Source organism: Scyliorhinus canicula, chromosome 6 (assembly GCF_902713615.1).
Source record: "Scyliorhinus canicula chromosome 6, sScyCan1.1, whole genome shotgun sequence".
Lineage (NCBI taxonomy): Eukaryota > Metazoa > Chordata > Chondrichthyes > Carcharhiniformes > Scyliorhinidae > Scyliorhinus > Scyliorhinus canicula.
In genome coordinates, this window is record NC_052151.1 from 59,217,526 (window position 1) to 59,230,435 (window position 12,910).

Below are 12,910 nucleotides of genomic sequence, written 5' to 3' on the forward strand. Positions count from 1 at the left end.
CCACCCTGGCCAATCCCCGCAACCGACATCTAACCTGCACATCTTTAGACTGTGGGAGGAAGTCGGGCCATCCAGAGGCAGAACACGCAGACACCGGGAGAATGTGCAAACTCCACATAGTCACCCATGGCCAGTATTGAACCCAGGACCTTCGTGCTGTGAGGCAACAGTGCTAACCACAATGCTACTGTGCTGCCCTTTTGCTTCTTTTATTTCTCCTCCAACTATTGTTAACACTCAAATCTTTCACTTTTGTTCTTTATAATATAAGAACCCCACCCATGCCAGGCTAATGGATAATTGGATTTTCTGCATTTTCCTCCAAAATGTCCCTCACTTGCACCCTAGGTCCTTGTCATCCACAGTCTTCTTCTTCACCATAATTCTATTGCTTTCACCAAAATCTGGCTCATAGGTGGTGACTCTTTGCCTCTTATTGAAGCATCCCCACCTGATCATATGTTCCACCATTTTCTGTGTCAAATCATCGTTTGATGGTGTGGCCCTTATCACCATGCTCACTATCCCAGGGCATATGACAGTTTCTCCTTCTTCAAGCTCCAAGTCCCATCGCTCACAAAGCTGTCATATTGGGCTACCATTTTGGGAATCTTTTAATGAGATCCTGTGCGCACTCGGGGGGGGGGGGGGGGGGGGGAGCTGTGCAGGTTCAGTCAACTGTTTTATGTACGTCTGATCTTTTGTGAGTATGGCAAAAGTGTTGCAAGTTGCTCGAAAATCTTTCACTTGAAACAGTTCCTCCACTCCCTGTTTAGTTGTTACCTGCCCTTCAATACCGACTGTCCTATTGCAATTTCCACTCAGTTTTCAGAATCAAAGTAAACAAAGCTAGGCTATTAACATGGCTATCCTAAATTTAAAATTTGTTCATGGAATATGGGCATCACTAGCTGGGCCAATATTTATTGCCCATCCCTAACTGCCCTTGAACTGAGTGGCCTGGGAGGCCATTTCGTAGGGAATTAAAAATCAACCACAGGGCGGCACGGTGGTGCTGTGGTTAGCACTGCTGCCTCACAGCGCTGGGGGCTCTGGTTCGCTCCCGGCCCCGGGTCATTGTCCGTGTGGAGGTTGCACATTCTCCCCGTGCTGTGTGGGTCTCCCACATGTGGATTGGAGATGCTAAAATGCCCCTTCATTGGAAAAATAAAAAAAATTTAAAATATTTTTAAAAGGTCAGCCACATTGCTGTGGGTCTGGAGTCACAAGTACTCCAGACCAGGTAAGGTTGGCAGATTTCATTCCCTAAAGGAAATCAGCGAACCAGATGGGTTTTTATGATAATCGACAATGGTTTCATGGATGTGATGATATGATCTGCATACTCGTCTGCCATTGGGCCAGAACGTCGGCTTACCATTGGCCCTGGTCGGTCATGTGCCTCTCGACCGATTGGCCGAGAGGCTGAGTTAACCACGCCTCTATCAACGAGGTATAAATGCTCAGAAGCCTGACGATCGTCCCTTTCCACTGTACACGATCGCCAGGCTGTGTTCTAGTTAATTAAAGCCTGACATTGGTAAATCACTCGCCTCGCGTGCAATCGATGGTACATCAATGGAATCATTAGATTCTTTTTCAGTTCCAGATTTTTACTGAATTCAAATTTCACCATCTACCGATGTAGTGCGATTCAAACCTAGGTCCCCAGAACGTTTCCCAGGGTCGGCTGTATGAATTACTAGTCCAGTGACAATACCTCTAACCATTGCCTTCCCCCACTACCACAGCCTGCTGTTGGTTCAGTGTACATTTAGAAGTGCAATTGTGAATGTCTCTTTAATTCACTTATCTATCAGTCTGGAAGAAACAGTCTTGAACACGCTCGTACTTAGAATATTCTTTATTGGGCAGCCCTCTAGGTATTCCAAAGAAACACCTCTGAGTGTGCCAAAGTTTTGCCCAAAGCATCCTATCTTTATATATTTTTTTAAGGGGCTGTCCCTTACATTCACTTGAGCTTGCCTCCAGTACAGATTACAGCTTGTTTTTACCAAATGTTTAGTACATGATTAATTTGTTATTGTCATATTTTCAATACATAATTTTACAGACATTGAGGTTATCTATTGGCACATAAGCGTATAGCAATTTTAGCAAAACACCAGGTGTCCAGCCATGATTTATCAATGGCTCTTACATTTCATATTCCGTCATCCAGCCATCTTCCTTGTTTCTCAAGGCTATTTGGCTTACAGTCATGAATCGGCTCACAAATTCAATAATAACTCCCTCCTCAGTAACTTTCCACTAATGTGTCCCATTAAGTTTGGATTGTTCTAGCTATTAACCCTTGCTTCACATTCTCACAATTGGTTAGGGACTAGTGACAGGTCTTTATTTAAAGTTGTGCTTGTTTCCTCTGCAGACTGAAATAGTCACCTGCGCTCAACAGGTAGAAATGTTGCAACATCAACTAAATGTTCGGATGTTGGAACTGAATGCTGTAGTCAAGTCAAAAGCAGCTGTACCCACCGCACAAGTCTATGTAAGTTTTACTTTCTAATGTTTGTTCCTACCATTTAATTCTTGTAAAACTGGTTAAAATGCACCTTCATTTTGCGTTATTTTGTTTTTCCACTTAAAACAAAGGAATAAAATAATTCCATGCAACTGAGAAAAATTGTTTGATTAATTGCTCTTCTTTCTCACTCTTGGTGACGTAGGGCGCAATATAACCAAATAGGTTAAACCGCATGTTTACCGGCACTCGCACCTAGTCCCGCTTCCTACACTGAGGATCCCCGCTCACCGAAACTCCACCCTGTAGGGAGAGATGGCGTCACGATCGCTCGAGCCTCCGGCACCCACCTCCCCAACTCACTGCATGGGGTTCCCCCGCCCCCTCCCTCACCCGTGGAAAAAATGCCAGCGTGTCACCTTGGCAGTGCCAGCCTGGCACCGACAGGATATCCAGTTGGCACCATAGAACAGTACAGCACAGAACAGGCCCTTCGGCCCTCGATGTTGTGCCGAACAATGATCACCCCACTTAAACCCACGTAGCCCGTATACCCGTAACCCAACAATCCCCCCATTAACCTTACACTATGGGCAATTTAGCATGGCCAATCCACCTAACCCAGCAGTGCCAGAGTACCACACTGCCCAGAGGGCATGCACCCAGGGGCCTCTAATCCCTTGGGAGCGCCATTTCATCTGATCCCCATTTGTGGAGACCAGTGCTCGCCCGAGGCCGCCAATGCAAAGGGGGAAGATCCCAAAGCCATGGTTACCTTGGGGAACTGCATATTAAACCGAGACTAGCTATCTCGCTCTAATATGCAGATTTGCCAAAAAGTGATCCTGCCCACAACGGGTGGGTTTCACATCGCAATGCCATGTGAGGGCGTGGCGAGCTGGGTAGATCCCGAGAGCAGGGTCTCTGGTCATTTACTGGCTACATTGCGTCAAGGTGCACTGTTTTCGGGTGTAGGATGACTGGTAGATCGGGCCTCTAGAATGGTGACAGGTATTGGAGAACATTAATGCCCAGAATATTCAAAATGGTAGACATGGGCAGAAGCAGGATTTTTACCTCATTCATAATTTTAAAAGTCGAGTATTCACAATTCTGTGGAATTAGGAAATATCAAGATAAATTGCATACAAAAAAAAGAGGAGGGAATCTGGATAATTTTCACTAGTAAAGCTTAGTCAGGAATGTTTCATACAAGCACACTCCTCTGACTTTGGCATCAGGGCCAAGAGCCCAATTGATTTTTTTTTCCTTCTACCTAGCCAAAATGGCATTCTGCTTGACAAATCTACTTGAAACAAACCACTAAAAGGGGGTTTATCAGATGGCAGGTCCCATTATTGCCCATAATATTTTTTTCCATAAGATCAACAGTTATAGGGCGGGATTTTCCTGCCTTTTCCGCCAGCAGGCCCTCCAGTCCCTGCCGAAGGCTGCCTCCGCTTAGGTGGGTTCCCCGCTGCTGGGCTGGGCTGGGCTGGGGTGGCACGCAAAATGCTGCAGACATGGCGGGACCGTAAATAACCCTGGCAGACGATGGGAGCTGCCTCTGTCTCTGCCACCGGAAATCCGGCCCATAATCTCTACATTCTGGAAGCTTCCAAATCTGTACGAGGAGTGAATTTACATATTCACCAAATGGTTAAGTGATGATGAGGGGTGGGGGCGGCACTTTTTCACATAAAGACTATTTGATCCTTTTAGATTTTTAATCATGGTAGTAACTGTTTTGTATATATCCACTTTATATTGAAGCTAATGTAGATTTCCTTTGACCTATTTTACAGCCTCATTTTATTGCTCTCTCCAACCTGTGGACCTCTTTCCAGGATGAGATGGTGCTGCTCAGTGTCTTCAGCAACTTAGTGAACAACTTAGATCCATATTTGGAAACCCACTCACAGCTCTTTCCAGATGGAGTCATTGGGCCCTTACTGGAGGGAGTGCTTGTGAAAACAGATGAGCAGAGGCTAAGTGAAGTATCAGGTATGTCGGACAGAGACAGAAATGTTGTCGCTCTGGAGGATTTTACAGACTTGAGCCCCCAGCGCAGTGCTTTGTTTTTCAGGAAAATGTCAAAATTTGGGCAAAGGGGTCAGTGACTCTGGCTGGGTTCTTCATTCGTGATCATAGACTGGTGAACGTTCCCTTCCTGGCTGATATCTCAGAATTGCGAATGAGAACCTATTGCAACATCTCAATTACAACAACCTGCAATTGTTAGCATTCAGCATCAAGAAAGCAATACATTAACCACATTCCCACAGAGTAAAATTGTCACTCTTGAGGTTATTTTCTGATGGACAACTGAAATGATTGAATTGGCTGCTAGTTTTATACTGGGTCCCCTACTCTCTTGTTGACTGTTACACAAGGGAGATATTAGGAAATTGGGTTCAGAAAGGAGACCCCAATGTAGCAGACAGTTTAGAAGTTAAATTGACTGAGGGGGGGGGGGGGGGGGGGGGATCCTGCTAGCACAGCGTCAGAGGGGATGCACCCACACCTGGCTGGGTTACATTGACTCAGTCAGACTTCAACTCATTAATGGGAACCCAAGATGCCCCAGATCTATTGTTCTTCGTGAGACTCCTATCTGACCAGCCATGAGCCCATTACAGTGTATGATGGCCTCTTTCTGTATCAATAGGAGGTTAGTTGCATATCAATAACATGGCTCTTTTGTACAAATGGGAGTGGGCAATCAAACAGCCAAGATAACGCTGAAGGTTCAATTTTGGAAACCCCAGAGAACCTTTGTTTCATGGGTTGGGCGGAGCTTAGAGAGAGAGAGCGAGAGAGAGAGAAAATTAATCAAGCTTTGAACAGGGGAAGGCTTTGGTAATAATAATACTATAATATAAATTGACCGAGAAGATCATGAAAGTTGCCACCGAGGCAGGCTTTGGAAATCTTAAGTTGGTCGGTGAATAGAGTGAGGTGGGGGGAGGGACCCTGGCCAGTCGAGCCTTTGTGGACAGGTTTCGATGGGCATGGGAGGTGTGAATGGAGGAGGGGTGGGGAGTACGCAGAGAGGAGCAGTTTTGAGAGAAAGTGTTTTGGGGGTTTCTGAGAAGGGGAGGTGGGGTAGCCGGATGATGGTGACTCGGTGTGCGTGATCCTGCTTGTGAGGCTGGGGGCTGTGGGAGGGTGAGACCCCCAGTCTGATTGGTAATGTTGAATGTATGTGGGTTGTGTGAATCGGTGAAGCAGGAGAGGGTGGGTGGAGGGGGAGTGGGGTGGCAGCGTTTAGGAAGGCGATGGCGGGTGGAGGGTGTGGAGCAGATCCATGGCGGTTCTTACCTCCAGGGAGCAGAGAGTATTCCTTAATTGTGCTGATGCATAATGTACATTCAAGGTTTGACTACTTTATTATGGGGAGGTCGTTGCTGTCGGGGGGTGAGGAATGCAGAATATTTGCCGATTGTCATTTTGGATCATGCACAAAGGCCGGCCTGGATGTGGCGCTGCTTGTGGATCCGAGTTTTTGTGCGAGGTTGGGAGGGGTGATTGACAATTATGTGGGGTTTAATAAGATTGGGGAGGTCTCCCCTTCGGTGGTTTGGGAAGTGCTGTAGGCAGTGATCATCTCGTATAAGGCACAGGTGGATAGGGAGGCAAGAGAGGTGCAGCAGCGGCTGGTAGATGAAATCTTGGAAGTTGATGGAAGTATGTGGAGGATCCCACTCCAGAGCTTTTGGTCAGTAGAAAGGAACTGCATACGCAGTTTGACCTTTTGTCTACAGGGAAAGTGGTACGTCAGTTGAGGTGGCAAAGGGTGTTGTATAGGCCAGTCGCCTGTTGGTGGGCCAGCTTCGCTGGCAGGCGGCCTTGCAAGAGATTGCTCAGGTCTGGGAAGGGGCAAAGGGGCAGGTAAAGTGTGCATTTTTGTAAGACGCTGTATAGGTCGGAGCCTCCAGGAGATGTCAGATATGAGGGAGTTCTTGGAGGGACCGTAGTGTCCTAATGTAAGAGCGAAGAAGAAGGCAGGGTTGGAGGAGCCAGTGGGGATTGAGAAGGTTTGCACGGCGATCGGGAGGTTACAAGCGGGTAAAGCACCGGGGCCAGATGGGTTCCCGGTGGCACAGTAGTTAGCACTGCCGCCTCACAGCTCCAGGGACCCAGGTTCAATTCTGGCCTCGGGTGACTGTCTGTGTGGAGTTTGTACTTTCTCCCCGTGTCTGCGTGGGTTTCCTCCGGGTGCTCCAGTTTCCTCCCACAGTCCACCAAAGATGTGCAGGTTAGGTGGATTGGCTGTGTTAAATTGTCCCTTGGTGTCCAAAAGGTTAAGTGGGGTTATTGGGTTGAGGAGATAGGATGGGGGCCTGACCCTAGGTAGGGTGCCCTTTCAGACGGTTTGTGCAGACTCAATGGGCCTAATGGCCTCCTTCTGCACTGTAGTGATTCTATAACAGCTGGCACCACTGTTGGTGGAGATGTTTGAGGACATGGTGGCTAAAGGGGTGCTTCTGAACACAATCGAACAGACATCTATTTCGCTGTTGTTAAAAAAGGAAAATGACCCGGTGAAGTGTGGGTTGTATCGGCCAATATCTCTGGTGAATGCAGATGCCAAGACTCTTGCCAAAGTGTTGGCGCTTAGGTCGGAGGAGTGCCTTCCGCAGGCAGTTGGGGAGAATCAGACAGGGTTTGTAAAGGGTAAGCAGTTGTCCTCAAATGTGCGCCTGTTAAATGTGGTGCTGGAGGTGGTAGTGGTGCTGGAGGCGGAGAAGGCATTTGATCAAGCAGAGTGGAGTTATTTGTTCGCGGTGTTAGAGCAGTTTGGGATTGGGCCTAAGTTTGTGGCATGGGTCAAATTGTTATATCAAGAACCGAAGACGAGTGTATGTACAAATGAGGTGAACGCTGGATATTTCCAGCTGCATAGGGGAATGAATCGGGTGTCCCCTTTTTGTTTGCGCTGATGATAGAGCATTTGGCCATTGTGCTGAGGAACTCTGATAAGTGGAGGGGGGAAGTGAAGGTGGGTGGAGCATAAGGTGTCCCCGTATGCTGACAACATTTTGTTGTATATTTCTAACCCAGGTCCCAAGGTGGGGGATACAGTGGAGCTGCTCAGGCAATTTGGGGATTTTTCAGGATATGAATTGAATTTGGAGAAGAGCAAGTCCTTTTTGGTTTCATCGCAGGGGAGGGAGCTGGCTTGGGGGGATTGCCGTTTAGTGTGGCAACTACTCACTTCAGATACTTGTGGCAACTACTCACTTCAGGTATTTGGGGGTTCAGGTGGCTCGAGATTGGGCCCAGCTCTGTACATTGAATTTTATGAGCCTGGTGGGTAGGGTTAAGGCAAATTTGTTGAGATGGGATAGCCTCCCCCTGTCATTGGCAAGTTGGGTGCAGGCGGTAAAGATGAATATCTTGCTGTGGTTTTTATTTTCGTTCCAATGCTTGGATTTGGATATTGTTTATTGTCATGTGTACCGAGGCACAGTGAAAAGTATTTTTCTGCAAGCAGCTCAACCGATCATTAAGTACATGAAAAGAAAATGAAATAAAAGGAAAATACATAATAGGGCAACACAAGGTACACAATGTAAAAACATAAACACCGGCATCGGGTGAAGCATACAGGGTGTAGTGTTAATGAGGTCAGTCCATAAGAGGGTCATTTAGGAGTCTGGTAACAGCGGGGAAGAAGCTGTTTTTGAGTCTGTTCGTGCGTGTTCTCAGACTTTTGTATCTCCTGCCGATGGAAGAAGTTGGAAGAGTGAGTAAGCCGGGTGGGAGGGGTCTTTGTTTATGCTGCCCGCTTTCCCCAGACAGCGGGAGGTGTAGATGGAGTCAATGAATGTGATGGACTGGGCTGTGTTTACGACTCTCTGAAGTTTCTTGCGGTCCTGGACCGAGCAGTTGCCATATCAGGCTGTGATACAGCCCGATAGGATGCTTTCTATGGTGCATCTGTAAAAGTTAGTAAGGGTTAATGTGGACGTGCTGAATTTCCTTAGGAAGTATAGGCGCTGCTGTGCTTTCTTGGTGGTTGCGTCAACGTGGTTGGACCAGATTTTTGGTGATGTGCACCCCCAGCAATTTGAAATTGCTAACCATCTCCACTGAGGCCACGTTGATGCTGACAGGAGTGTGTACCTGCCGCTTGCCAGTCTTTTTGGCGAAGGAGTTTTTAAATGATTTTGTCATTTGTGAGGGTGGCTAAGGTGGCGAGGATTCGGAATATGGTGCTTCATGGAGGGTGACAGTCGAGGGGCTTGGTCTTTTGAATCGGATGTATTACTATTGGCCGGTGAGCGCTAAGAAAAACCAGGTGGTAGGGAGCCGGAGGCGATGTGGGTGAGGATGGAGGCAGGCTCTTGTTGGGGTTGGGGGCGCTGACAACGGGAAATATTCGGGTAGTCATGGTGTTAACCACGATGAAGAGAGGGAGGCAATTTTAGGGACAGGTCGAAGCTAATGCGGACTCGAAAGAATCATGGGAGGGATTCTCTGTTTCTGAGACTAAGTGTTGATGCCAGTGCAGAGTCCGTGGACAGAAAAACCAGCGCCGCACTTTGACCGATTTTGCTACCGTTGAGGGTGCGGGATTAACCGGGTCCGTGATCGACACTCGGGAGGTTGACAAGCTGCAGCTGCACATACACACTACAGTCTCCACACACTCATCCCAGTCAACAAGATGGCACCGGTTGCGTTGGAGCAGACCCACACTGCTGATGGGTCGGCTGGGGCTGGGGTGGGGGGTGGGGCCTGGAGGGGACGCCTATATGACCCGTGGCACTAAGTTCACAGTGAGCTGTTAGCGGTGTGAAAAGCTGCATGGCTGCCTTGCCTGCTGCAGCAATGGTGTTCCGTGCCAGTGAACCCCCACCCCACAGCCCACCTCCTGCCCCCCCCCCCCCCAACCAACCAACCAACCAACCACCACCCCGCTGGGCCTCGCAGAAGCCCCCTCTTCACTGGCAAACTATGGCGATGCTGGACACCTTCTGTAGCCCCTCTCTCTCCCTCAGTAGCCACCACTAAAAATAAGGAAGGGCGGTTTGCGAGTTTGGAGGAGTTGATCGAGGAGTTTGGGATTTTGTGGAGTTGGAAGGGGAGGGTCATCTCGGTGATTTGTGAGAATATTTTGGAGGAGGATATGGTGCCGCTAGAGGGGCTTTGGGCCAAGCGGGAGGAGGAGCTATTGGTGGCATTGGAGGAGGGGTTGTGGTGTGAGGTGTTGTGGAGGGTGAATGCCTCGACCTTGTGAGTGAGGCTGGAGTTGATACAGTTAAAGGTGCACAGGGCGCACCTGACTAGGTTGAGGATGAGTCGGTTGTTTGAAGGGTTGGAGGACATTTGCGAGCAGTGTGGCCGAGGTTCGGCCAATCATGTACATACGTTCTGGTGCTGCCCAAAGTTAGAGAAATTTTGGGGGTCGTTTTTTAGCACCATGTCAGTGATCTTGCACTTGGATTTGGAGACCCACTCCCCTGGGAGCCATAGAATCATTGAATTTACAGTGCAGAAGGAGGCCATTCGGCCCATCGAGTCTGCACCGGCCCTTGGAAAAAGCACTCCTCTTAAGCCCATGCCTGCACCCTATCCCTGTAACCCAGTAACCCCACCCAAACCTTTTGGACACTAAGTGGCAATTTAGCGTGGCCAATCCACCTAATCTGTACATCTTTGGACTGTGGGAGGAAATCGCAGCACCCGGAGGAAACCCACGCAGACGCGGGGAGAATGTGCAAACTCCAGACAGTCACCCAAGGTGGGAATTGAACCCTGATCTCTGGAGCTGTGAGGCAGCAGTGCTAACCACTGTGCCACCCTATATTTGGGGTGTCGAACTTACTGCAGACGTGAGCAGGGACAGATGTTTTAGCCTTTGCCTCGCTGATTGCTCACAAGCGGGTCCTGTTGGGGTGGAGGTCAGCTTCTCTGCCCAGTTCCTCAAGTATGTCTTGGGGACCTGATGGTGTTCCTGTATTTGGAGAAGGTTACATTTACCTTGAGGGAGAAGGTTACATTTACCTTGAGGGGTTCCACAAAAGATGGAGTCTGTTTATTCTTCATTTTACAGAGTTAGTTACTGTCAGCTACTGGAGGGGGGGCGTTGTTAAGGATGGGGGTGGTTATTGGGCTGTTGATTGGTGGGGGGTGGGCGGGGAGAGAGGGTGGGCTGTTCTTGTTGTATTGCATTGTTTTATTTTATGTATAACATGTTAAAAAACAAATACATTTTTTTTTTTAAATAGAAAAATTAGTCCTGTTACCTCAATGTAAATAAGGTGAATACGTAACACTGTGTGTTCTGTGATGCGGGATTACACCGAATAACATCAAATGTTTCTCGCATTGTTTCTGCTCAGAAGAAAGAATTAATCCATCAGACTTCAAGAATCGGGAGTGGATCTTTCCAGAAGACATACTGGCGTATCGACAACCGACTATACAGTATCGAGGATTCTGTGCCTATGCATTTGGTGCAAGACATGGTCTCCTTCTGAGAGGTATACAAGATATACCCTAGTTGATGCAATTTGCTTAATTTAAAAAGCCTTCTATTTGTGTGACGAGGATAGTAGGATACAATGCTCATTCGCTGCCAGGTTCTTTTGAAGTGAATATTAGGTGATCCTGATTATAAGTAGCTCTCCATCTTTGGTAGTGGTAGCTCCTAATAACTTGCATTTATATAGTATCTTTAAGTTAGAAAACATCCCAAGGCTCCTCACAGCAGAAGATTCAACATCAAAGATATTAGGGCAGCCAACCAAAAGCATGGTTCACAGATACATTTATAGTGTGTCTTACAGGAGAAAAGAGAGAGCTGGAGAGGTTTAGGGATGGAATTCCATAGCTTAAGGCCTTGGCAGCTGAAAGCATGACTGCCAATGATGCAATGAGAGAAACAAGTCTGTATATCGCCAGTCTCTTGGGGAGAACCTGAACTTTATATGGCACTGTCCACTGAGGTGCCTGAGATTGGAACTCAACAGCACTCCATGGAATGCATTGTGTCACTATGCTACCAGATGTCACAATTTTAACTTATTAATCTTTGCCTTTTACTCGCACTTTCCATCTCCCAGGGAGGAATGGGCCTGGTCAGGGGACTGGGGGGGCTGCTCAGCACCTGCGTGTCCTAAAACCTGCCCTCCAATATTGTGTATATCCATAACAGGGGAACCACAGCTGCAGGCTGTCTGCCGCCCCAAATACGTCCAGGATAGAACCGTCTTCGTGGTGATATTGTGAAGGTCACTTTAACTACCTTTGACTGTGAGCAGTCTCTGGCTGCATAGCTGAAGGCTATTGCTAATAAGGAACTGCCATTGTTAGTTATGTGAGCACTTCACAGCTCTCAAGTGCATTTTCGTGGGTACACGAGGCATGTCTCAGATGAGTTATGTTGCATAATCAAAAAAGATTAGCAAGTAAAGTTAAAGAAAGCCCAAAGATGTTTTACCAATATATTAATAGTAAAAGGAGTGTTAAGGAAAAAGTGGGACCTATCAGAGATGAAGAAGGGAACTTGTGTGTTTATGCACAGGCTGTGGGAAGGTTTTTAAATGAATATTTTGTCTCCCTGTTTATAAAGCAAATGGATAATGCAGATATAGTAGTTCAGGAGGAACACTGAGATATAGCCAATTGGCATAATCATAAGGAAAGAAGAAGTACTCGAAGGGTTGAAATCTTTGAAAGTTCACAAGTCGCCAGGGCCAGATGGATTGTTTCCAAGGCTACTGAAGGAGGTCAGGGAGGAGATAGCAGATGCTTCGATGATGATTTTGCAATCCTCACTAGATACAAGGGAGGTACCGGAGGACTGGAGAAATGCAAACATGGTTCCATTGTTTAAAAAGGGATCTAAGTAAATGCCAAACAATCATAGGCCAGTTATACGTCAGTCATGGGCAAATTATTGGAATCAATCCTGAGAGATAGTATTACCTGTCACTTAGAAAGACATGGACTAGTCAGGGACAGTCAGCTTGGATTTGTTAAAGGAAGGTGTTGTCTCACAAATTTTATTGAATTCTTTGAGGAAGTAACAAGAAGGGTTGATGAAGGTAGTGTCGTGGATGTTGTGTACATGGATTTTAGCAAGGCATTTGACAAATTCCCACATGGAAGATTGATCAAGAAAGTGAAAGCCCATGGGATACTGGGCAATGTAGCTAACTGGATAAAAAGTTGGCTTAGTAAAAGGAAACAAAGGTTAATGTTCGATGGATGCCTTTGCAAATGGAAAGTTCTTTCAAGTGGTGTTCCAGAGCGTTCGGTGTTGGGACACCTACTGTTTGTGTTATATATTAACGATTTAGATGTGCATGTGGGGAGCATGATTGGGAAATTTGTAGATGACACAAAGATTGGCCATGTAGTGGACAGTGTAGAGGATACCTATAATCTCCAAATTGATATAATGGGTTGGTTGCG

The 12,910-nt window shown here is 47.2% G+C and overlaps 1 protein-coding gene across 1 annotated transcript in view; it reads left to right on the forward strand.

The window, feature by feature from the left end:
* cfap206 (cilia and flagella associated protein 206) overlaps positions 1-12,910 on the forward strand; it is a 61,316-nt gene that overhangs the window by 31,272 nt on the left and 17,134 nt on the right. The window contains 3 exon segments of the mRNA XM_038801017.1: positions 2,390-2,509; positions 4,288-4,486; positions 10,834-10,974. Coding sequence (XP_038656945.1) covers positions 2,390-2,509; positions 4,288-4,486; positions 10,834-10,974 — 460 coding nt within the window.